General features: G+C 38.3%; 1 protein-coding gene across 1 annotated transcript in view; it reads right to left on the minus strand.

Annotated features, from left to right (window-relative positions):
* Positions 1-27,868, minus strand: part of CRYBG3 (crystallin beta-gamma domain containing 3) — a 123,812-nt gene that overhangs the window by 64,177 nt on the left and 31,767 nt on the right. The window contains exons 3-4 of the mRNA XM_074946918.1: positions 15,527-15,963; positions 229-4,990 (exon numbers count right to left, since the gene is read on the minus strand). Coding sequence (XP_074803019.1) covers positions 229-4,990; positions 15,527-15,963 — 5,199 coding nt within the window. The remainder of the gene's footprint in view (positions 1-228; positions 4,991-15,526; positions 15,964-27,868) is intronic.

Below are 27,868 nucleotides of genomic sequence, written 5' to 3' on the forward strand. Positions count from 1 at the left end.
AAGCTGCAGGATCTCCTCTACTGTTTATGATCTGGCCCCAGTAACTGGGTGCATTTTATTTATAAAATGCTTCAATGAGAAAACGTAATTGTCTGCAATCATAGGCTTACCTCGTACCCTACAATTGAATGAATTTAGATAAGACAGTTAAGATGTTTTTTAAAAGATGGTAACTGCAACTGGGTTCATCATCATTTTAGTTATTACTAATATAACATAACAACTTACCACTGGAAAAGCTCCTGATTCTGGCCAATTGTTGACTTGAGGCTTATGATCCCTTGGCAATAATCCATCCTGAAGGACACTTCCAAGTCTGACTCCCTTCTCACATGAATAATTGCTGGCTGTCTGAAAATACTGGTAATACACACTCCTAGAGAGAGGTTTCGTGGCAGCATCAGCTTTCTGTTGAAACTGAGCAGAATGTGGCAGATTAGGAAAAAGACAAGCTTCTTCTGGAAATGGCTCTGATTGCTTTTTAGGGCTAAGCGGTTCTTTTGAATATATGAGTGACTGTTTGGAAAGCGGAGCCCTTTCTTGGTCATTTTCTAGAAGCACCATGTTTGAGCTGCCTGCCCACTGGCTGGTAATAGAGTCTTCTTTCTGAACATCCACCATGTTTTCTTCATAAGATTCTTCCTCATCCTCCTCACTGAACTGGTTATTAAATTTCAAACGCTCAGAAACTGACTGGAGAAGTGACAAGACGGATGAGGAGTGGTTGGCATTGTCTTTGGATTTTCCAATAGAATGGCCTCCTGGTGAGACATCAGTAGACAGCTGGTCTTCTTGTGGGCTGTCATCTTCATATATAGGAGACAAAGCGAACGGGTAAATTTTAAACCGCTTAGCCTCCACTGTCATAAATGACTCTGAGTTGAAGTTATCTAATGTTTCATTTAATTTGTTGTCCTTTTCATAAGTATTGACAGGCTCATATTTGCTCTTTGCTGTTTCACACATCCAAAGATGTTCAATATTTTCCAGAGACAGGTCAGGAGGAGAGACTGAGTGAGCTTGCTTTTGGTCAGTTGAAACGAACTGGTTCTCCTCTTGAGGAGAGCCTTCATACAATACGGTAAATAAAGAATTGCTTTCCCACTGTTCACCTTGCGGAGAAAAGGCTGAGAGATTTGTCAGTTCTTCTGTATCATTATTATTGTTCAGACTCTTTTTTCCAAGTGCATTATCTCTTTGTAAATCTTGATCCATCATCAGTGTTGATTTCAGTGTCTCATCTTTATTGGCAAAATCTGAGCCGAAACAAATTTTCCCTTCAATGTCCTTAACAGTTACAGAAGATTCAGACACAATGAACTGTGTGTTTAATCTGTTTTTATCCTGCGGTATCTCATTTGCTTCTGTTTTTCCACTGCCTTCTTCACTGTTGGCTTGTGAATCTTTCGGGTTTGCTTTTTCCTGTACAAACACAAAAACCTCCTCCTTGCCACAAAGTTCTGGCGGACATTTATCTGCACAACTTTTGTCTAAACCTGAAAGACTACTTTCATCTTTGGATTTGCTAGATATGCAGGTATATTCTTCGTCATGAAGGAAAGGTGATGAATTAAAAGTCAAGGCTGGCATTGATATATGTTCTGGCATATTTGTATTATTGCACAAATCTTTTAACTGTAATGGTGGCATCCTCTCTTCAATCATAACAGTATCTCTATTTAATACATGTAAAGTCTCCTCAGATTTATTGCTAGCTGTCCAAATGCTAGTTTTATCACTGATTTCTGTCATAACTGTATTATCATAGACAGTTTTAGAGCATTCACCTTTTGCCATTATTGCAAGGTCAGATTCCAGACTTGCTAAATCATCAGAATGTAGAAGTCCATGTCTTTGATGTGAAAGTCCATTACTGGGAACCGTTTCTCCTCCTATGGTCAGATCTGTGGTGCCTTCCACCCTAGTTAGAAGTAAAGGAACGGAACAGCCTGCTTTTTCACAGTCCCTAGCAACATTTTGGGTTAATTCCTTCCCTATTTGGTTTAAACCCAAGGGCTCTTTGACTATTTCTTGAGTTTTGGCAACTAATTGAACATCCGTGTTTAGAGTCTTTGAGAATCCAGTCTTATGTTTAAGCACAAAAGTTTCAGAAGGGTTCCTACTCTCGCTGTTTTCAAGCTGATTAAACATCAGTTTTTGTTTGGCTGAGTTAATAACTTCATCAATTATTTCTCTTGCTTTTAGTGCTATTGAACTATGTAGGTCAGTTTTATGAGTGATGTTAAATGGTATCTTTTCAGCCTGAGTATTTGTAGCAACTGTTTCCTTTTCTTTAACTTCAGAGGAGCTTCCTGCATAGCTCTCATTAAAATGTTTTACTTTTGCTTCCAACTGTATTTTTCCAGTTTTCTGTTCTTTTAGGATATCCAGCTTTATTAAACTGTCCTTGCTGCCACAAGGCTGATAGACACCAGCTGCTTGTTTTGATCTTATTTCTTCTATGGCCAAGCGTAAAACCGCATCAACGATTTCTTCGGCTTTTTTAAATAGAACAGTGTCTTGGGATTCAATGTGCACTTGCTTTCCTGTTTCCTTATCTTCCCCTGTTTTCTGAGAACAGACGTTGCTTGATTTTGTAAATGAAGCAGTGTGATCATTCATTTTAGCTCGGTTTTTTGTCATTGCAGGAATATGGTTGCAAGGGTTTACTTGCTCTGAAGGAGTTTTGTGCACATCCTTACTATAGTCTACACTAGAACTCACTTCCACAAGTTCCAAAGGACAGGTAGTTGATGTTATGGATTTGGTTAACCAGGCATCTTCAAGCTTTTGGGCAGGAGGTATATCTGGAGGTACATAATCAGTCTCATCACTAACTCTGAGTTTGGAGGAAATTTTGCCCTTTTTAACAACTTCATACTTAACAATAGGGAGATTAATACTGTCCAAGACATCTGCTGTTTCAAGGGCAGAAGGAAAAAGCTTGGAGATTTCTTTAGACCTCAGAGTAGGAGAAGCAAGCTTGGGAATGCAAACATCCTCTGAGTTAGGAGGGGGACAGTCACTTTCAGCTAAAATGACATCAGATTTTAGGGTGAAAGATGTACACTTAGCATTGATGTCTTCAGAGCAAGGTGAAATCTGAGTTACACTGACATCTGCATTTTCAAACGCAGGAGAAATAACTGTAGATGCACTGACATCTCCATTTTCCAAGAAAGAAGCCACTATCTTAGGTGTATCACCTTCAAGAAAAGCACATTTGGATTCACTGACCTTGTCAGATGTAACTGATAATTTGGCAATTGGGACATTGGCTACAAAGACCTCACCAGTTTTAAGGGAAGGAGTAGTAAGGTTGGGCACCCTGGCAGGAACTACGTTGTTGGGGAGAGTCATCCCTTCAGATTTAAGAGGCTTGCTATTTTCATACACATGGTCAGGGGGAGAAATGTTGGGTTTTTTAACATCTTGTAAGTTGGTTGCTTTTTTGGTCATGGTTTCATCTTCAGATCTGTGGATAGGAGGAGAAATATTATCCAAGCTACCATCTTCAGCTTCAAGGACTGGAGGAGAAATCTTGGCGATACTGACAGGTGTTATAGGTTTGCTAAGGCAGGCATCTTCAGATTCTAAGATAGGAGGCGGCATGTGGGACTTCACACTTCCACATTCAAGGGCTGATGGAGATGTGCCAGCAACATTTATTTCTGCAGACGTAGATGAAACCTTAGTGGTTTCAACATCCTCAGATTCAAGGGAAGGTATGGAAGTGTTCTTTGTGTTGATATCCTTAGATTCACCCTCAAGAGTTACTGAGGGATCATTTTGGACATGTGTTGGTTTCCCTGACTCATTGAACTCTTTAATACCTGGACTGTTTACTGTGTCCATGCCAGTATCTTGAACAGTTTTGGCAGATGGCACTGGAGTGGGTAGACTGTCTATTACCATCAACTTATTGACTCCACAAAATTGTATGTCCTTCACAGCCTCCGATAACTTTTCAGTAGATCTTTCTTGATTTAAAGGAAAATGAACACTAGCTAGAAAGGTTTGTGTTTCTTGCTCCCTTTCTTCAGCCGCCACATATTTTTGTGAATCATCCATCCTTGGGCCACTATCTTTATTTGCATTTTCTGTATGCTTATCTGCCTGATGTGGAAATGCAGTGCTACTAGAGGGGGACATCTGGGCATCCAACTTTAGCTCCAACTGACTACCAATATGACTATTACAGGCATATTCACCCTCTATCAATGGTAGTTCTTTATCAACTGCCCCTCTCTTTGTTTTGGATGAACACTCGCAATCATTTTGCATTGTCTCCTTAGAGTCTTCATGAGATACTTGAACACAAGAATTTATTCCTTTATCAAAGCTAAAAGTGGCATTATTGTCTGATTGAAACTGAGCTTCTGTTTCTTCTAACGTTCTCGCCCCCTTTTCAGCCAATCTGTTATTTCCAGAATTTGTTTTAACAGAATCCATAAGCTGGTAATTGGAACTACTGCTGTCTCTGGCTGACAATACTGAGCCTAGAAAATGAGTTCTATTAACTTCTGAATCAGTATCAGAAACTGGTGCATGATTTAAGGAAACAAACAAATCTAGTTCTCCAATGTGATTGCTGTTGGAGTTTGTTTCAGTGGATGAGGCAGAGGTGTTTTCAGTTGTTCCATGTTCACTGCTATCTAAGATATTCTTAGCATCATCAGTTTTTTTCAGTTCAGTTTTAACTGCAGAGAGGTTTGCTTTAACATTTTCCTTGCCATCTTTAGCATGATCCTTTTGATTCTCTTTTGACGGGGGTCCTGTAATTTCTACTCTTACATCAGATGGTGAGTTTGGAAGGACAGCAGTTTGGATTTCTCCATTTCCAGTCACAGTGAAAATATGTTTGCCTTCTGTATTTTCTTCTCTTCTTAGTGCCTCCTCTGCTTGTTTCTTTAGTAGCTGCTTAATCCGTACAGAACCCCGATATGTTGCATAAGTAACTGCTGGTGCATCTGGCTTACATTCGGTGTGCCTGTAACAAAACACATCATTTTAGTGCAGTAGAATATTGAAACAGTCTTCACTATCATTGATCTATAGTTAGCTTGCTGATTTGGAGAACAAATGATCCAATACTACTTTTTTTAAATTGCAGAATAAACCAACTTCTAATGCTGCTATAAATACACCAAGAGTTCTCTTTATACTAGGATAATAGAAACCACTGTGTATGGGTACCCCTACAAACACAAAAGTTTTATTAGAAAGTAACACCATCAAACAGACCTATTAAGGGTACATCTTCAAATTAAGTCACACCCGTCTGAAAATGTTTTACCCTACTAACATTAACAGTAAAATCTAGGGTCACTAAAACTGAAAATGGCTAGAGAAATTTGTTTGCTTTTGAATTTGGACCTGGTAACTCATCCCTGAACAAGAGGGTACAAGACAGAACAACAGAACTGTAAGAGGCAAGAAATGTTTGTGGGGAAAATAAAGTAATTTGACGCTTTCCAGACCAAAGTTACAGGACAGGGAGGGAGTGGGAGTAGGGACCGAGGGAATGGCAATGAATGGAGAAAAACAAGAATGAGGAAAGTCTGTTTGAGTGCTGGAGGAAATATCTAACTAATGGGCCCTGAAACTTGGGAAACATTTTTGGTGGATTCAGACACTAATTAGTCTTATATTTCACTTCAAAAAAAAAATTTTTACTTATCTTTTACTACTCTTTCATGATGTAATAGGGGTGACCTCAAAGCTTTCCCTTATCACTCAAACCTTCCAAACAATTCTATTTTTTACATAAGAAAATAATGAAAATTGCAAATCTTGACTTTCCTGTTTTTACTGGAGGACTCTGGAGAACTAGGATGGGCAAGTAAGATCACATACAGCTGCAACTGTCCAGCCTTCAACTGAGGGGAGAGGGGATGTTGAGTCAGAGTGTTTAAAAAGCTCTTTTGTGTTAACTCTACCTAAACAAAAAACAAGCCTCCCCCCTAAAATTTTTAAAACAGTCTGACTTGGTGTCTTCCTTCTTCTTAGCTGAAGGCTGGGAAAGTTGCAGCTCACAGTTGCAAGTGAGTGTGATGTCCCTCTCCCGCTGTAGCTCTCCAGTGCACTGGAGAGCCCTCCAGCAAAAATAGGGAAGATTTTGATTTCTAATGTAAGACTAATTAGTTGGAAAAATACAGACAAAAAAACCCAGGCAGTCTTAGCATAGCATAGAGGTATGACTACACTGCAGCAAAAGCATACCTCCCAGCTCTGGTAGACAGACATGTTAGCTCTGCTCAAGCTAATGCACTAAAGATAGCAGTGTGGACATTGTGGCAGGTGGTGGCTCGTGTAGCCACCTGAGCTCAGACTCAGGAGGTTGGGTGGAATTGTAGTCAAGGCAGCTAGCCTGTGCCAGGACATCCATGCTGCTATTTTTAGCATGTTAGCTCAAGCACAGCTAACATGTGTGTCTACCCAGGCTGGGAGGCATGCTCTTAGCTGTAGTATAGACATGCCCTTGGAGTTCACATTTAATCCACCCCCCACTGGGAGGATTTTACTATAGTTAAGGGATTTTTATGCAAATAATCCAGGTGAGAAGCAGGGTATTTTTGTTCATTCACTAATAAAATTGGGCAGAAAGATAAAGGATTTTATTTCTTTAAATGAGGATCAATGAGTGTACACAATCACTCTGAATATATCCCGAACAATACAATTAAAAAGGTACACATTTTTCATTTTAAAAATCAGAGTTCCATTCTGTGTGGACTTGAGCAGCATAAACTCTCATTTCCACATTGTTTATATGGTACCGAGTCCCCAGTTGTACAAACATTTAGGCACGTGAGCAGTCCCACTGAACTCAATAGGGCTACTCATCTGGGTAAAGTGACTCAGATGTATGTGTGTTCATAGGGTATGGGCCAAAATATGCAGTGAATTTTTGAATTTTTATCTGTGCTATTATGTGATGAGCATTCTATATAATCATCAGCCTATAAAATGTGAGGTATTTCCACATAAAATCCAGGTTCGTTTTGCAACACACAAGTTGTGATGTAATACAAATTATCATCTTCCTATTTATTAACAATGGAATTGTTATAATGAATCCAGCTATGAAATATTAAATTCAAATACACTAAAGAAAAGCAATATATTCAATCCAAATGGGTATTAAGAAAAACTACAAACACCAACATCATCCAGTGTCAATGGGCAATCCAAATAACCAAGATGACAAAGTGTATTTTACCAACTCTTCAGACTTTCATGTGCTGGAAATGGCCCTCCTTGATGATCACTTTAGATAAGCTGTTACGAGCAGGACAGTGGGGTGGGAGGAAGTTTTGTTTCATGGTCTCTGTGTGTATATAATGTCTTCTGCAGTTTCCACAATATGCTATGCATCCGATGAAGTGAGCTGTAGCTCACGAAAGCTCATGCTCAAATAAACTGGTTAGTCTCTAAGGTGCCACAAGTACTCCTTTTCTTTTTTCTTTTTACGAATACAGACTAACACGGCTGTTACTCTGAAACCTTTAATCTGCATGAAACTTTACCTTTCATCTAGTCAATGTATTTCAGCAATCCGTGTAATAAGGCTGCTCACTAAATCAAAAAATAAGTTGTGCAGTTTTGCAAGTACTATTGTTGAACATTTTATTATACACTACATCCACTTATTGTTACCGAACATTACAAAAACTTACCAGAAGCTAGGTGTAGGTCAAGCAGACAACAATAAACCTCTAGGTCATTAGTTCTATTCAAAAATAATATTGTTCAATCTAACTATATATATATACACACACACACACACACACACACACACACATATATATATATACATACACACACACATATATACACACACACTTAATACCTAACAAAACAAAATGCATAACTCCTGAATGTGGAAAAATACTCTGCAAAACAACATCTTTCAGGAAAGGACAAAGAGCAAAATGAATGGTAGATTTTAGGAGTCTTACCTTCTGAAACACTACAGAACACAATGATTACTATCAAGAGATGTGTTGAGAATTCAGCTGGGGTAGTAGGAACCACACCCAGGAGTGTTTTGAAAGATCAGGCCTTTAGGCTGAGTCTGCATTATAAATTTACATCAGTAGAACTATGTTGCTCAGAGGTGTGAAAAATTGACCCCCCAAGTGTTGCAGTTATAGCAACCTAACCCCGGTGTAGACAATGCTGTATCAATGGGAGAAGCTTTCCCACCGACATAGCTGCTGCCTCGAGGAGGCGGATTAACTACACCGATGAGGAAAGCTCTCCCATCAGCACAGTAGCACTACCTTCTGTGAAGTACTACAGTGGTGCAGCTGCACTGTTGCAGCTCTGTAAGTGCAGACCTGCCTTAAGTGTGTGAAATTTAAGACTGAACCATAATGTGTCTGTAAAATGTCATATACATTGGAAAGTCAGTGAAATAATTCCATGTGATGGGAGACGAGGGTTTTATGCAGTAATACTGTATGTGTTTACTATTCGGGGCCCTACTTTATGAGTTTTCCCACCCCCTTTCCTTTTAGAGTAACTTAGAAGACAAGATTTTGACAAGAACACATACAGAATAGAAGAAAAGCTACTTTTTCAGATTGTTTTGCTCCTATTCTGTTGATCCAGGAATACAGTACGTTTGCAGGGTAACTGGCTTTTACCAGTTACCTTGGTAATTGAGGAGGAATGCAAAGGCAAAAAACAAACCTGAGTTTCTCACCTTTGTATCAGTCCCAAACCAGTGGATATTATACCACATAAAACATCCATCTTTTTTATAATACGATATTTTTGTTAAGCTTAGCAACCATTAATCTACTTTACACTTCTCCTTCTGTAGTTAAATGTAGTGTTATTAGCAGTAGTATTTTACCCATATCATAGAACCATAGAATATCAGGGTTGGAAGGGACCTCAGGAGGTCATCTAGTCCAACCCCCTGCTCAAAGCAGGACCAATCACCAACTAAATCATCCCAGCCAGGGCTTTGTCAAGCCTGACCTTAAAAACTTCCTTAAAAACTTCAAATATCACTACCTTTTCCTTCCTCAGCTCTGCAGTTGACAGTGCAAAAAGTCTAGTCTGAAGATTGCTCTTAATTGCAATGAAATCATCAACAATTTCAAACACATGGAAAAATCAAATGGTACCTTAACTTGAGACTCTTACCAACTCACCATCTTCATTTACCCTCCATGCTGTAGCTCTTGTTTGATTTTCTCAACTATAAAACCTTGTTTTAATAGAAACTAATAACCTTGCTCCATATCATTATTCTTCCCTCTTGCCTTCCCCTTGCCCACTCACTTCTATCTGGACAAGAGGATCAAAACCCCTGTAGGTATAATTGCCTCTGTGAATCAGCCAGCTGGGGTGCTGGAGGAATAATGTGGCCTATGTCTGTTGTCCCTCACATATGCACTGACTAAGCTCATGAATTCCACTTTCTTTGGCTCAAGGCCTGGAAACTTGAGTCTTTTCCAAAACTGAAGCCTCCCGAGTGCAAAATCAACCTCAGACTATAGGACAGTATGCTTTGATTTTCTAGCATTTTGCAAAACATCGCTTCCAGAAAGTAGTGGTTAATAAAACAGGACCTTTAATACATGGGTAGACATACCAATGACCATTCTGGGGGGTATCTAGTTGTGAAAATAAAAACAGCAATAATGCTGTTGAGGATTATGCACTCTAGTAATTCTCTTGCTACTGCTTATCATCATATCCTTCCATTTAATGATAGATAACCCGAAAAATTAATCTTCAGCAGTAGATTAGAATTAACTGAAATTCATGCTGAGTGTTTCTCATGGGAAAGGAAGCTCAGTAATGCATGGCTGGTAATCATTAAACTCTTGACTTGTTCTAGGATTTCTTTCATGTCTAGGTTGGAATTTAAATTAATATTATGAGTGGACCTACCTCAAATGCACTCAGACATCTATACTCTAGATCAGGAAAACCAAACAGGCATGTTCCCACCATCCCTTCCCCCAAGTCCCCTTGTCTTCCCAGTCACTTCTCTCTCTTCACTGTCCTTTTCCATTTGTCTTTTCCCCTTTAATGTCGTCTGTTTCTAGCTCCCAAGTGCCTTTTAATTACTCCACTCACTACACTCTACAAAACCATTTTGATAGAACACCTGCAATCAGGAGCACTTTTACAATCTAATGACATTTAGTGAGAGTCAGTTCCATTGGTCAATACTTAGGGACGAAGCTAGTACTCAGGTGAGTGGGAGAAATTATTTTAAACTTGTATAATAAAGGAAGAATACTATAATACAGGAGGAAGTAGTACAGCTACTTCCTGAGTAAGGCCTTGGCTACAAGAGAAAGTTGCACTACTTTAACTGCAATCTGTTTTTACAATGATTTAGTTAAATCAGTGCAAACCTCAGCGCCATAATTTATTTGGTTTAGCTTAAACTTACTGCCAATTAACAATCTAAAATGAAAAATAAGAGAGAGTGTCCACACAGGGATTTGCAGCACTTTAACTGATCTGATTTAAAAAATCACATCTTTAGTTAAAACAGTGCAACTTTCAAACATAGACAATGTAAATCAAAACCAACATGGTGTGTAAGTCATACATCACACACCAGGCAGCAAACTAATTTTCAAAACATGATCTTTTAACAAGTAGAGAAAAAATGTATGCAGAACAGAATTGCACAGCAGTCCTCTGATGTCTTTACTGTACTCAACAATATGGTGTGGGGTAGAGCAAAGGTACTGTATTTTAAAGAAGTAGGCTAAAAGTAAAATATAATCAGTGTTTTACTGTTTACCCAAATTTACCACAGCCAAACACAAAAATTAGTCTTCCATTCAAAGCAAAAATTAGTTTCCAGTAAAACCCCATATTATACAGAGATATATAGTTGCTGCCATCTCCAGAATCAAATAGATCATGCAAGAGATTTAAAAACAAACAAACAAACAAAAAAACACCCACACTTTCCTTGCTAACCTGGTCAAAGCCAAGTAAAACAAAATAAAAATCTATTCCGTTATCTAGAATAAAATACATTTTGACTTGGTTTAGTTCTATAGCACTTCAGGAAAAGGTTATATAGTAAGATTGACCTTAATACTCCCTGCAAGTTTGATTTCACCATCACCAACTGGGCTTAAGAACCTACTCAACTATAGGGAGTAGGAAGCTTTCATGAGTAAGTGCCATCAATTTCTGCAGTATGTAAGCTTCCATTAAAAGCCCTCATTAGTTGTGAAGAAAATCTGAATGAAAATATGAACCTCCAAATATGAATGAAGCATACGTCCACACTAGCGCTAGAACACTAAAAATGGAAGTGAAGCATGAGCAGTGCGGGGAGGGACCAGCTGCCCTGAGTAAGGTCCTGTAAGAGACCATAGGTACACATTCAGGGCATGCAGCCTGCGCCACTGTAGCTACATTTCTGTTTTTAGCATGCTATCTCAGAGCTAGCATGGGTATGTCTTCTGGAGCTGGAATTTTCAGCTTCCAGCTTTAGTCTGCAGACAGATTGCTCCAGCATCTCAGCTACCAGTGCTCAGAGTTTGCACAAACTGCTGCAGTGTCAGAAGTAACCTGTTTTTTCAGTTTTCACCTTTGCTTTTTAAAATCCTGTGAGCATCAGGCAAACAGACAAACATCAAGTAAAATTCACTCTGCTTCTTGGAAAGATTAGGGATGACACCGGTGCAGGAAGACCTAAAAAATCAGAAGCTAAACCTACCAAAGACATTCGCCTTGCAGTATCCAGAAAGCTGGAGGTAGGGTAGAAGAGTGGATATGTATCATGTCACCGCAGCACTCAGGAGGCTGGGGGATGGGGAAGGTAGTAGAGAGAAAAAAGAAAGGATGGCTTCTCACATGCTGCTCCTGGACAAGGGCCTCCTTCCCACTATCCTGTTTTTGGTATTGTCTGTGGCCTGTATCTTTATTCCACTGGATATTAGATGTCTGGTTACATTTCCAAGATTCACATGTGAGAGGGCAGGGGTGAGTGGGCAGGAGAGATTGAGAGGTAAATTAGAAAAGAGAAGTAGAGGAGAATATGCATAGAGATTTTTGGAGGAAAAAATGGGGATGGTAGGGACAAGGGAGGAGGCAAAGAACATATTGCTGGGAAAGCGAAAGAGGTAATGGTAGGGTGAGGAATGCGGGAGGAATAGAAGGAAAAATAGGAACCACTGAAGAAAATGCAGGAAAAGATACACACAATCTATTATAGAAGAGAAAAAGTGGAATGGAGCCAGGAAGGGAGTAGACCTGTTATTCCCATTATCTTTTTAGACGAGGTCTTTGGGGCAGAGATTGGAATCCATTATATTTGTACAGCACCTGGCACAATGGGGCCCAACCTGCTTGCGCCCTTAAGGGGCCACCACAATACAAGTGGTAAAATAATTTAGAAATAAAGAATAGCAGCTGCAGCAAAAGTGTGGTGTAGTAAGTAGGCCTGTTAAACAGTATTTGGGGAATATTCAATATTTGATACATTTGTTTGAGGGCTGGTCATATACTAGGAGGTGCATATATTATTAAGCAAATAATATATTCAGCAGATACGCTTTGAGGGCTCACTGAATAGCAGGGAAAGCAAGTTAAATTCTAAAAAAGTTAAAAGGTGTAAAGTTCATTAAATAGATTGTACGCTTTTCAAGGCATGGACTGCATCTTCTGTCTTGAAAGAGCCTTGCATTTTTTGTGCTCTACCACAATAATCCATCTGTGTAGAAGTTGGTTGATTGTGTTACAATTAAATACAACTCAGGCTAAAGAGTATACAACTGTTTGTTTAAATTGCAGAGGGTGAAGCCTTGTGGGGGTGGCAATAAAAGGTCCAGACTGGCAGTTGCCTCAGCCTCCCTCTAGGTTTCAAGAATTTTTTTTTGAGCCCTGATTACCACAATCTCAGTCTCTACAGCATAAGAACATTTGCATAGATGCCACATCCTCAGCATTTGCAGTTAGAAGATTGCCTGTCAAAGCTACAGACAAATGACAAGAGTAATATCCCAGAAGTGATTCAATATGGAAACAATTCTTTTAAGCAGGTATCAAAATGTTATTAAGAAAGATACCAATTTCCCAAATGAAATTGAAACATTACACACTAGGTGAATATACTTAATGCAAGAGTCAAAAAAAAAAAAAAAAGTATGTTAAGTACCCCTTTCATCCTTAAATCCTAGGTGTTATTTCCCCTTCACTTTGCCAATAAAAATAAAGTTGCAAGAGATACCCCAATCAGCATATCCTAACCAAAATTTCAGATAAATGTGCAGAGGGCTACAAGAAAGATGTTTGAAATCCTAGGGTTAAGATAAAAAACAGGGTCCTTGTCTGTAGGTATTTTCACACCTAAATACTAACCAGAAGCTAGTTATTTAAAAGGATACATTGCATTTGTTTCACACTTATACACCTCCCCCCCATATATTGCAATGCATGCGCACACACGCGGACACACCCAGCAGTCAATAACAGATGTTACCCGGATAGCACAATCTGTCCCATTACAAGGGACACAATACGGATTTTGTAATACAGAATGGAGACAATATCCACTACAGTAGAACCTCAAAGTTATGAATACCTCAGGAATGGAGGTTGTTCATAACTCTGAACAAAACGTTATGGTTGTTCTTTCAAAAGTTTACAACTGAACATTGACTTAATACAGCTTTGAAAAACTTTACTATGCTGAAGAAAAATGCTGCTTTCCCTTTGTTTTGTAGTAGTTTACGTTTAACACAGTACTGTACTGTATTTGCTTTTTTGGGGTGGGGGGGCCGGTCCTCTGGTACTGCCTGTTTGCGTACTTCCGGTTCCAAACGAAGTATGTGGTTGACTGGTCAGTTTGCAATTCTGGTGTTTGTAACTCTGACGTTCTACTTTAGTTTATTTTCTAGTTGCTAAATGCAGAGTGGAAACATATTGCACTTAATGTACCATTGGAAATGTAACAGGATTGTCAAGGATGTACCAAATTTAGGCTAAATACCTATTTTTATATATTTTTGTAACCTGTAAGGTTACAAAACAATTCTCAAGAATAAAGGGAAACAAAAAGTACAGAAGTTATTATAGGACATAACCAAGGATTTTAAAATCTAGGATCCTTTTTGCAAAAAAAGAAAGAACATATCTACAGGAAAAATATTAAAATTAATATGCTACATAAAAAGGCCACACAAAATCCTGATAGTTATTGCCTAAATAAGGCTATGGAAGGAAATAAATTCATTCCTCCCTTCTTCTAAAGCCATGAAATGCTGAATGTGCTTCAGGATTATCTGATCCCTCCAGCCCTTACCCTACTATTCTAATACTTGAGGAAAATGTCCCCTCCCATGTTGGTGGCACATGTTCGAACTCACCAATTAGGCACATGTTCGAACCCATTGATTAGGCAGAACTGGTTAAACAGGGCTGCCTTAAGCAAAGGAATGTGAATTTACCCCAATGTACATATAAGTTTTAAACAGGGTCCTCAGACAGTGAGGGGGAAGAAGACAGGAGGCAAGGAAAATCTGCATTTCAGCAAACAGAGGTGAGAAGAAACAGCGTGCAGCCTGTTTCTCCATCAGACTCCTTGTCTCTGTCCTCATAGCAGGAATGAACTTTATCTAAGGGGTAACTCTCAGGAAAATACATTTCAAAGGGCGACTGAACTATAAAAGCGAGGGACAAAAACACCCCAAGTTATCTCTCCCTATCCATTGCTCTCTCTCTCTTTTCACCTAAGAAAACGAAACAAACTTTAGACTTTGGGAGCAGATCCTGACCTGAGAATTTGGTCAGCAATGTTACTGTGAACCTGTGGTAAGAACTTCACCTTGATCAAGTCTAGTTTGTTAAGTTTAGAAAGTGTTTTATCTTTATGTCTCTTGTAACTATTTTACTTTAATGACTTATACTTGTACACACTTAAAATCTCTCTCTCTTTGTAGTTACATAAACTTGTTTTATTCTTTAATTACAACTAATCCAGTGTTGTGAAATGTTTGACTAATTCCATTTAAGGTAGCAGACTTGTATTTTGATCCCTTTAGAGGAGCATCTTTCCGAATATATCTGGACTATCCAGGAGAGGGCTAGACTATCCAGGAGAGGGCTAGACTATCCAGGAGAGGGCTAGACTATCCAGGAGAGGGCTAGACAGTGCAGAACACATGTTTTTATGGGAAAATCCGGGACTGGGAGTGTGTTGGGGTCACCCGGCAAGTAGTAACCAAGGCTGCTGGAAGCCAGAGTGTGACTGATGTGTGGCTGGCAGGCTGCAGCTATTCAGACACTCAGGGTGTGACCTGCATGCTGTTTGTGAGCGGCCCAGGTGGGAGCTACAGCAGCAAAGCATTGTGAGGCACCCAAGGTTGCATGGCAGGTGGTGACACAGCCCCTCACTGGGCTGGATTGCACCCCGGAGTGTCATAGGTCTGCAGATATGGGGCATCTACCAAACATATGGCAGAGCTAGTCACAGCAGCCATTAGACATTTTTAATATTAAAATTAAGTATTAAAATTTTAGAACTTACATTAGTGCATCAGCAGCTTGTTCCTGTCCCCTCTGTAAATCCTGAGAACCAACCTCCCTGATATTAACCAAGGCAGGCTCTTCTTTAGGCACTGCTACCTCTTCTGTTCCAGCAGTAGAAATGACAAATATTTCAGTTTTCCGATGCTTTGTGATCCCATCTTCCTGAAGGGCAGTTTGGGTCTGCAAATCCTTTCCAGGTCTCTTGTGTCCATCTTGGAGGGTAGACTGTTTAGATTCTCCCAAAGATGATTTTGATCCAATATTAAATAAGCTTCCAAGGAACTGGAAAAAGCCTTCTTTGGGTTGTCTGTCACGATCTGCTGTTTTGCGGCCAGGAGCCAAACTGGGAAGGCTATTAGCCTTTTTTAATTCCTCTGTGATAACAGAGTTGCTTAGATCTTCCATGGAGTGGTTCTTCTCTGCATTTTGAGAAATCTTTAAAAAAAAACATGAATAATAATGTTGAAACAGAACCAATACATTGATTTTCAGACTCTACTCCAAAAAACCTTAAACTGCCTCTAAGCAGTGCATTACTTCTGGCTGCTCTGCTATTTACGAGACCATTCTTAAGAGCTTTGTCCGATCTCCTTTACTCTGTTCTGCTACTTAAGATACCTCTACTTCTTTCTGTTGCAGAAATTGGCCCCATTATTGAGGACTTACAATTTAAAAAAGTACTTTTGATTTTAACAGATGTCTTGAAAGGCTACTTTTATGAAAAACAGGCATGGGCTTTGAGGCTCACAGGACAATGGTTGTGAAGGTAAAGCACTGTATGATGGAAACAGAACAAAAATAATTTGAGCTGGCAAAAATAGGAGATGAAGCATGGAGCAGTTTTTCAGAGAACGGTATTGCAAGCCAGTAGAAAAGACTTATTAGTTAAGCCTGTGAAGTGGTTTGGGACACAGGACCCAGTTCTTTCATCCTTACTGTATGTGAGTAGACCTCACTCATGTGCAGGTAGTCCCAGTGCAGTCAGTGTGACTAGTCACATGAGGGAGGGTTGCAGGATCATGCCTTAAAGATGGACTTTATTAAAAAACAATGAATTACTTATGTAACAAAGATTACATAAGGGAAACATGCATATTTGCCTTTTAAATGGGCAAATCGATTCACATCCTTTATCTGAGGTTACCAATTCTTCCTATTAATCAATTTGTCTAGAATTAGCTATCACTCATTTCTGTAAAGCAGGATCTCTGACCACTGGTTTGGGCAAGGAGAGGGGATTCCCCAAGCTGAGAGAGATTGAATTAGGCTCTTGTCCTTCATCAGCTCAAAAAGACAGAGGACTATTTCTGCAAAAAACCATACAGTCTCAGAGACCAAGAGTCCACGCCTGCTTGCAAGTCAAATACCTTTTTGCGTTTCCTTCTATGGGGAGGTCCCCGTAGGTTCTGTCTCTCTCAAACTAACATGTTAAGGTATGAAAACGCCCACCCCCTCCTTAGCTGTAATTCGTAAGAACTTATTCTGATCGACAGGACAGGGAAGGAAGAATCTAAATAAATATAAATCTGTGTAGGATCTTTATATCAGCAATATGTTTGGATAAGAACAAGCAACTCTACTGTGTAACAGCTAACACTCACTTATCCTACCCATGCAGTAGGTCAGTATTTTCATTAACTCCCTTGTGCTGTTTCTATTTGAGGACACATCCCTTTTAGACAATTGAGATGGGCATACTGAGTGCTATACTAGTTATTTTAAGTAGACAGAATAAGAGCTTTGTAGAAGGACTACCCAATGACTGACAAGCCTGGGTGATGAAAAGCAGTATTTTAATGAAGTGCCTCCTTTTAGACATGGAGACCAGTGATAATTTTGATGAGAGGCAGGCAACTTGTTACTTAAGAGTTTTTCCTTACAGTTAAATACATTGATCTTTGACCTCCAGCCAAATATTTTACTATTTTTTTCCTTCAAAGAGCGGAGTATGTTTACTCTGCTATTTCATAAGCTCAGTTATTAACATGTTTAGTTTTGTGGTATGATTCCCCTTCTTCAGGCTATGGTATTGAAAAAAGCAGAACACTGCAAATGAACATAAAAGTAGAACCTTCCTAATTTACACTTCAGTAATCTCCATACCATGTATACAAAAAAGGCCTTTTCTCCTTACTCTTCAGCAAAGATTAATGACAGAGCCAGTGCTAAAGGAAGGTATTTTGTTTACACAAAATGTTTTCTCAAACATTTACCAGTCTGCCAGGTACCAGCATCTTAATTAAAATTACACGTAATTATTTAAACTTTTTTTAGTGTATCAAACCACTGATCTAGGCACATGCAGAATAACAATTCTAAATCATGTAAAATGAAACTATATTCCTTGCTCAGTTAACCAACAAGGACCATCTGTAAGCAAGATTTTTTATTGTATTCAGGTTTTTATGCCACACTCATCCCCATGGGCTCATCAGTTACCTATCCATCCACAAATCAATCCCCCCCACCTCCAATATTCATTGGTCACCCCTCTAGGCCTACATACACCCTTTCAAAATCACTAAGATCAACCCTTTCACAAAAGCCTGGTAAAAGAAAGGCCTTGCAATGTGCTCTTACACAGCTCTGCCTCTCTCAGATCAAGAGGGGGGAAATACAAGCAGCACAGCTGAAGGCCCCTTCCTGAATCCCACCTGCTTCCCAGACCTTTTTCTGATCAATTGCTGAAGCATCACAAGGGGATGTGATGGTGTCTATTTTAGCCAGCATGCCATTTGTTGCTGTACAGGTCAACTCCATCCACTAGAAGTGTTCCTGGAAGTGAATTAGAAAGCAGGGTAGCTCTCTGAATGCAGCAGTGAAGTTATCTCTGCACATGGCACTTCCAAGCAAGCAGGCTGCCATATTCTGCACTAGTCGAAGTTTACAAGTAGCATGGAGATGAAGCCCAAAGGAGAGCACATTACTAAATTCCCATCTAGCAGGAACTAAGTACTTTAGGTAAGAATTTTTTTGCTTGGTTTACTTACTAATTGACAACATTTATTAATTCACAACAGATTTCCTCTACTTTCAATTTTTGTAAAAACATTTATTTTAAAAAGGAAGATATGTTTTCAGGAGCCAGACACCACAGTGGGTTAGTTAGTGAATTAACCTTGCACTTCTGGGGACCAGGAGTCCAGTCCTGCATACTCTCCACACACAAAGCTCCTACTGTGGCAGCTCTGTGCACAGAAAGCCTGTAAGATTGTGCCCCTTAGTTTTAATCATGATTCATGGCCCAATGAAAAGCTGTTTGGTAGTCCATGCTTGCAAAAACACTGAATCACTTACACAATTCAGGGTAACTGGGGGGTTCCATAGGAAAGTAGGCTTCTAAGTCTTTAACAATAAGGAGTGTTGCAGACAGGCATCCCTATGCTGATACAGCAAAACTCCTGAGAAATATTTAAATTGCAGCAAGTCAACGCGTATTATTTTAATGCACATATTAAGTCTGATAACAGAAGCTATGCAAAGCTATCATTTCCCAACACACGAATGTATCAATCCTCTCCTACATATATTCTCCCCCTTGCCTCACATTTGTTTGTGCTCTAAGAAGATATTTTTGTTAATTATTTTATCTTTTGCAATACGGTAGCCCCTAGAGCTTCCAATCTAGATCACGATCCCACTGTGCTAGGCATTGTACAAGCAACACTGCTCCTGTTCTGTCTTTTAAATTTATATATTGTGGCACTGGGATATCCAAATTAATGAGGCGAGACTCCACTGTCTTTACATCCAATAAGCCTTTGTTGTTGCTGGAACCCTCACGCACAACTGCCCATCTCTTTGAGAGCACAATACAGGCAGCACTGCCCCCAAAAGACTTTCTTCACTTTCCATTCCCCCTGCCTCTAATCTCATTTCATTTGCAACCCAGCTAGTGGGGAAAGGTAATCCAATAATATAATATAAGACAAATAACTTGACTCAAACCAAGATTAAGGACATATCATTAATGGCTAAGTGACTGATCCAACACACACAATTGGACACAGTGTTCACTGCTACCATAAATAGTCCCATTGATGTGCTGGATCAAGTCCCAAGGATACAGTAATACCCTAAAGACAGTCTGTTTGGCCATAGGGTTTACTTATCATTAAATATAAAGAGCAGCTATTTGTGACCATTGATTGCTGATTTCTCTCAGTAACTGAGTGAGCAGCAGTTCAAGTTGCCAGAGGCGCTAATTTAGCAGGGTATGTGTCAATCTGCCAAGAGTACAATCTCTTCTATTATCCCAACAAGTGACTGAAATTAAAATATTAAAAACATTAAAACACAGATTTCCATGAACAAAAGACATAGCTTCCAGCCATAACAGTGAGATACTTCAGACTAGACTAACTCCCTCCCTAAATGAACACCGATTATGAAGCATAAATTCTAGACAGCACCATGACAATTCATTGTTAACTATTTGTTTTATTACACTGGACTTTGTGGAGGGAGCACATCTTGCAAGGATATTCATACATTTTAATTTTATTACCATTATGCCTCAGCAAATTATCACTTAAAATTAGGGCTGTCAAGCTATTAAAAAATTTAATCGCACTGTTAAACAATAATAGAATACCATTTATTTAAATAGTTTTGGATGTTTTCTACATTTTCAAATATATTGATTTCAATTACAACATAGAATACAAAGTGCACAGTGCTCACTTTATATTTACTTTTTATTACAAATATGTGCACTGTAAAAAACAATACAAGTACTGTAGTGCAATCTCTTTATCAAGAAAGATGAACTTACAAATGTAGAATTATATACTAAAAATAACTGCACTCAAAAACAAAACAATGTAAAACTTTAGAGTCTACAAGCCTACTCAGTCCTACTTCTTGTTCAGCCAATCGCTCAGACAAACAAGTTTGTTTACATTTGCGGGAGATAATGCTGCCCACTTCTTGTTTACAATATCACCTGAAAGCGAGAACAGGTGTTTGCATGGCACTGTTTTAGCCGGCATCGCAAGATATTTACGTGCCAGATGCACTAAAGATTCATATGGCCCTTCATGCTTCAACCACCATTCCAGGGAACATTCGTCCATGCTGATAACGGTTCTGCTCAATAAACCATCCAAAGCAGTGCGGACCGACACATGTTCATTTTCATCATCTGAGTAGGAGGCCACCAGCAGAAGGTTGATTTTCTTTTTTGGAGGTTTGGGTTCTGTAGTTTCTGCATCGGAGTGTTGCTCTTTTAAGACTTCTGAAAGCTCTACACCTCATCCCTCTCAGATTTTGGAAGGCATGTCAGATTCTTAAACCTTGGGTCGAGTGCTGTAGCTATCTTTAGAAATCTCAAACTGGTATCATCTTTGCAGTTTGTCAAATGTAACGTGAAAGTGTTTTTAAAATGAACAAATGTGCTGGGTCATCATCCAAGACTGCTATAACACGAAATATATGGCAGAATGTGGGTAAAACAGAGTAGGAGACATACAATTCTCCTCCAAGGAGTTCAGCCACATATTTAATTAATGCATTATTTTTTTTAATAAGCATCATCAGCATGGAAGCATGTCCTCTGGAATGGTGGGCAAAGCATGAAAGCACATACCAGTGTTTGGCATATCTGGTATGTAAATATCTTGCAATGCCGGCTACAACAATGCCATGCGAATGCCTGTTCTCACTTTCAGGTGATATTGTAAACAAGAAGCGTGCTGCATTATCTCCCGTAAAGGTAAACAAAACTTGTTTGTCTTCGCAATTGGCTGAAAAAGAAGTAGGACTGAGTGGACTTATAGGCTCTAGAGTTTTACTTTTTTTTTTTTTGTTTTGAGTGCAGTTATGTAACAAAAAAATTTACATTTGTAAGTTGCACTTTCACCATAAAGAGATTTCACTGCAGTACTTGTATGAGGTGAATTGAAAAATACTATTTATTTTGTTTGCCATTTTTACAGTGCAAATATTTGTAATAAAAACAACATGATAAAGTGAGCCCTTTCTACTTTGTATACTGTATTATAATTGAAATTAATATATTTGAAAATGTAGAAAAACCATCCAAAAATATTTAATAAATTTCAATTGCTATTCTATTGTTTAACAGTGCAATTAAAACTCCAATTAATCGAGATTAATTTTTTTAATTGTGATTAATTTTTTTGAGTTAATTGCATAAATTAACTGTGATTAATTGACAACCCTGCTTAAAATGTATCATTTTGTGGTTGAGATACAGTCTGATCTAATGATAAAAGGAGAGGACTGGGAGTCACGACTTCACCAACTCATCTCATGACCTTGGACAAGTCACTTAACCTTGCAGTGTCTCAGTTTACCTATGTGAAATGCACAGCATTCTTACCTACCTCACAGCATTGCTCTACAACTTTATTCATGAGTGTAAGTAAAATGTTTTGAGATCCTTGTATGAAAGGCACCACAAATCTACAAAGTAGCATGATTACAGACTATTGCCCCAACCTGTGTGACCTTGTGAGAAGCCATACCAAGAGAGAAAGATCAGGGTTAAGGCTTTAACAAATTTCACTTTATTTTACAAGTTTTTCATGAGTATCCAATTTTAGCTTAATTTTATGTGCTGCAGTTGTTCAAACACTGTACATTAAACAAAATTCACCAAGAAATAGTTGGAATAGTTGGCAGACCTATATATTCCCACAGAGAATAGCTATGGGAAAACTACCGTCAGCATATTTTCTCTCATCACTGAAGAAAGAGAGTCTTGCCCCTTTTGATACTGTCTTCCATTTGCTTTGCACTGTGTGGGCTACACTGCAACACATGGATCTCACATATGAAGCAGACTTCTGTTTTCCATACAGTGTGAAAGAAAAAAATTGGGTATCCTTGAGAGACTGATGTAATTAACTACTGTGTCTCTATATTTCCAGGAAAAACCAGGAGGAGGTGGAATTATGAGACGAGGAAAGGCATAAGATTAGAAATATTTTTGGGGGTATTCTGTTTTAATTTTTCCCAACAATAAAGGCAATTAGACAATAAATAAGTACAGTATTAACTAAGGAAGTGCTGCACTTCACTAATTATATTCAAGACAAAGATGGATTTAGCATTTAGGAGTAGTTTTTTGGTGATGGGGGTTAAAAAGAGGCTAGAGGAGATAATAAAACAAGAAGTCTCTACCAGCCCTAAAACCTATTATTCTATAATTACTTTAAAATAATTCGCAAAAAGAAAAGGAGTACTTGTGGCACCTTAGAGACTAACAAATTTATTTGCGCATAAGCTTTCGTGAACTACAGCTCACTCTTAAAAACACAAGATAATCAAAACACACCACAGGAAAAAAAAATGCATTAAAAGCTAACCAAAGAATGAGAATCCAGTATCTTACGAGTGAAATTAATCTTGTAAAGATATTTTGTGAAAGAAAATAACTGGCTCATGCACCTTTTAGGTATTTTTATTCTGCATAAAGAAGACTTAATAAGGCTTGATGTTTAAAAATAGCCAAAAAACAAAAACTCTTTTCTGCTTTTTATTATATTAACAATTCTCACTTTGTTTGCCCAGGAAGACTCTGATGACTGATTAGAAAACTAATGAAATGATGACATTGCTTTAGTTAAAATGAAAGTTCAGCAATAGGAAGGGATTTTTAATCAGTTTAATTTTTCCATTTGCTTTTAACAAGTACTTAATTTTAAGGCCAGTCAACATTCTGGACACAAGATGGTCTGTAATAAAGTTTCACCCCCCTTGCTCTTTCAATTAGGGTGCTACAAGTTCACAATAAGAAGTTGCTAACACATTCAGAAGATATCGTATCAAAATTGAGGAAGACCAGACAATGTTATTGAGGTCAGAAAACAAGCAGGGAAAAATGTTTTTTCTGTTTTCTTAAATAAAAAGACAGCAAAAAAGGCCCCATATAAAACACAACATTCTTTATAAATCACCTTTAAGGGAAAACCTGAAAGCAATAACAGGTTCTAGAAAGACAAACTGAAGTTTTAAAATAAAATTCCATTGATATTTGGATGATTATTTCAAGTTTCTTGTTCCTGATTTTTGCCTGGCGCTACAGTAAATCTCTCTGATTGAAGATCTAAAGTTAGTACTCATTTCTCTTCTTTAGAGATGGATCTACTGTAGTAACTAGAAAGACATGAATTAATTGCCTCGCTTATTCTCTTTCATCTATAAATCCTGTCAATATAACTGTTCAGTTTCTTTTTTCAATGAATGTGTTTTGAGGTGCATTTTTTGGTAGCCCATTACCATATAACTGATGCTTCCTTTGACTTTTTAAAAATTATTCAGTAAGTGTGAAATTCATCTTTTCCTTGCACAAAGACTGAGCAATCAGGCTGCATATAATAAGTGGGGTGGGAAGGTATGATGTTCACCCACACACAAATCCTACCAGCAGACTATATAAAGTGCAGATATTGTGTCTTCTGGTACCAACTTGTTCAAAGTTCTGCCCAATGTCCCTCATGCCACCTCTGGTGAGGGAGCTTGTGGCCCAAGCTTCTTCTTTCTGAAGGGCCTCATCAGACACGCTCTCTGAATCTGGGTGAATGTCACCATTACAGAATTAAGAGATTTTAGGAAGGATCCTCCTGAATAGCCTATCCTATCCTCCTGAATAGCTGCAATGTTGCCACCTCTCATGATTTTACTGCAAATCTCATAATTTGACATTTATTTTAAAATCCTAGCTTCTGGAATCATGTGATAATGTGAGAATCTCATCTTAAAAAAAAACAAAAAACACATGTTTCTAGACCTCATGGCTGAAGAGAAAAGATTGAAAATGTGAACCCTAAAAGCTCAAAGCCAGAAGGCAAATAAAAGCCTGCCACATATTTTTTAAAAATCTCACGATTTTTAAGGCAGCTTCATGATATTTGAACATTCACATTTGGCAGTACTGCTCCAGCCCCCTGTTCTCCCAAAAGTAAAGTAGTTCATCTCTCCAACTTCACTAATTAAGTCCCATAAACAGGTATCCAGGAAGAGTCCACACTCCAGGTGAGAAATGTTTGAATGTGTTAACACATTCAAAGCCAACATAAATTAGAACTTTACTTTAAAAAAGCATTTAGTAAATTGCGAAGATATTGGTCCCAATCTTGATGTGACATTTTACAGGGGTGGAATTTACACAGGTGAAAATGAGATGAGATTCAGGCCCATTAGGTGCAGATAATCTGTGAAGGCAACAAAAATGTACAGCTGTCTTCATAACATACGTTAATTAAGCCATTAAAACCTGTACGGTCACGCTCCTTGACATTGAGTTCTAGCATTATGGCAAGAGCACAAATAAGGCCATATTTATGTTATCTTTAAATGATACAATATTTAATGTTTAAAAGTAGGGATACAGACCTTTCTAAAAGTGCACATTGCAATTTCTCCATCAAAATTGAACCACCAAGTCATTTTCAGGCCTGGAGCTCATCACAGTACAGGTATTTATGGAGCAGCTGGTAGTAGAGCTGAAGGTAAGTAGATCTGCATTTCAACTATAAATCACTGTTTTAAGAGGTTTATAGAAAAGCTGTCAAAAAAAATCCCACACACATTTTAAGATGAAACAAAAAAAATTTAATATCTGTTCCAGGAAAAAAAAGAAGTGGCCCATTTTAAGTAATAATAAATAATGACAACAAAAAAAATTAATAGGTTTGGGATACTGATTTTGTACTGCAATGCAGACACTAAAAATACTCAAGCACTATATACACCTCTATGGAGCTATATGTTTATTAATAATAATGGCATTGAAAAGCTGCCTTTCTAAATGGAACATTTATTGAGAAAGAACCATGTTTACAGCCCTGGCTCATAGAATGGAAGTGAAACACAATCTGCAAATAAGTAATGTCAATTAGCATTGTACCTTCTGGTAGTGAATTAAAGGGTGAGGTCAATGCATATAACAAATAAAATGTCAAAAACGTTTCCTGGATATTGATCAAATAAAGGCTGACTAACATACTTTCCCAAGTAAATAGCTAAAAGAATGATTTTAGAATTTCAGAAGATGGCCACATTAATGTATTACATACACTTCCCCCTTTGGGCTTTCATCAAAGTCGGAAAAACATTTAGTATGTGTGAAAGATGCAGAATTGACAGCACTGAGAACTGAAAACCTCAATATAGCCACACAGAAGTACAGCAGCTGTACACATTTTTCACCTCACTTCAGCCAGTTTATCAACTCTGATTTGTAGGGATGACCTCTACTTTGGAGGGAAAGGGATGTCTAATCTCCAAGCTATTCTATCCTTGTCCTCTCTGTTGAGACCATTAATAAGTGTTCAAAAACACCATCACATGGACATGTGTCCACCAGGAATGTGACAGATGACCAACTGATTTTATACAGGCTAATAAATAGTCATCAGATGGTAGTGAGTGTTATCCACAACTAACCTCAACTGGATCTGAACAAGTCACAGACTCCATATCCCACTGTTAGTTCGATGGGCCACGCTCCACCTATATGTGCATAGGTGTATGCACATAACCTAGAAAACTCAATTATTTGTGAAAGGGCAACTGTAAAAGGACTATTCCGAAGAATTAAAAATATATATATATCTAGTGATCTAATCCAATAAAACTGGAACGTCTGTCTTCCAACACCAACCATTATCCATGACTCAAATTGCTGAACCATTGTCTCTCTCAACAATTTCTTTGATCTGGGTAGCAATACTTTATCTATTAAGGATCTTTACACAAGACAGCTCAACTTGGCTGACATCAAATACGGTACAACGAGGCCCTGTTTCAATTAACTTTAAACCTTAAGCGAAATCAATCTTTTTTCCCCTCCATCTCAACATTATCCAATTATCTGTAATTTTAGTAAATTGCATATTTAGAAAATAGTTTATTTGGCATTGTATACCACACACTTCTAAAATACACTAACAATTATTTTGAGCCACAGTCTAGAAAGAAACATCCAGGGATGCTCTAAGGACCCACCAGGTAAGTCACATAAAGGCACTGAGGAAGAGCAGTTTAACTGTAACTTCACAGACATCCTTGAGATATCCAGCAAATGGCCAGCATTCTGACAATGTGTACACTGCTCCTTCTTTACAAAGCCAACTCTCAGACACAGGCACAATGAATTACCACAGGAAATAATGTAATGCACATTACAAAACCACAAATTGTGAAATTATTAAACAAGGAACTCTACCAACATGATGGAGAGTATTTAAGTTTAGATTCCTTGCAGCCAGAACCCTCTGACAGAATTTTCTTTCACACCAATCTTTAGTATAACATTGCAGAAAAGATGGCTGAGGCAGACTCTGCATAGAGAATTTCATTATTTGCTGTAAATTACAATAGACTTATAACCAAAATGATAATTGCTGAATTAGTATTATTCTTTGCAAAGTAAAAAACAAATGAGGTTTGGTGGGGTTTTTTGTTCTGTTTTAAACCAGGATAACACAATCATCAGTAAAAACAAGAAACCACTAGGTCGCCGGTTCAAACAACTGATGGTCCCTTTGCTCCACCCACACATCCTGCTCATTCTTTCCCTTAGAAACCATCTCATTTTCATATTTCATCCTATATACCTCTTATACTTCTAACAGTTCTATTCAGACACACCAAACACCCTCTCTTTTCATTCAAATCCTTCCTCAAACCAACTTCTTATGTAAAGCTTTTCACCAATAATCCACTGTAGAAAGATATTGTGTGTGTATGTTTTTTAAAAAAGGAAGAAAAAGAGCCACTGTTTTGAGACTGTATCTCACCTGGTTCACTAGCATGTTTTGTGTCTGTATTGTAGGTCAGACATAGATTGTAAGTCTTTTGGGAAAGGTCCATTTCTTTCTCTGTATATTTTCAACACTCAGCAATAATAAATGCAGTGCACGTCTGTAGCATCTGAAAGTCATCTTCTGTGCAGTGGCCTACCTGAAATGACAGGTGTCCACACCATAGTTTGCACTAACTTGTACTCTCATGAACTGTCTGAGCAGACACACCAAAAATTGAATGGATGTGACTAGAGAATGAACTGCCTTCTTACCCCTAAAAGTCATTCCACTTGATCAGGGCTGAGGTACGGAGGGGCAGAGGCAATCTTGAGAAAAGTTGCACAGAGAGTAGCAGCACTGTATGTAATTATATATACCATGAAATAAACATGAATGGCACTCTGCAGGCAAAACAGTGTTCCTGCCCCAAACCTCTTACAATAGAAGGTCCTGATCACGAGACTAATGGTCCTTTTGCAGGATTGGGGCATAAATTAAGACACAGTAAGATGAAGGGTCACCTCATATCAAGAAAGATATATTAGAATCAGAAAATGTACAGAGAA

This window comes from Natator depressus, chromosome 1, assembly GCF_965152275.1.
Source record: "Natator depressus isolate rNatDep1 chromosome 1, rNatDep2.hap1, whole genome shotgun sequence".
Classification (NCBI taxonomy): Eukaryota; Metazoa; Chordata; order Testudines; family Cheloniidae; genus Natator; species Natator depressus.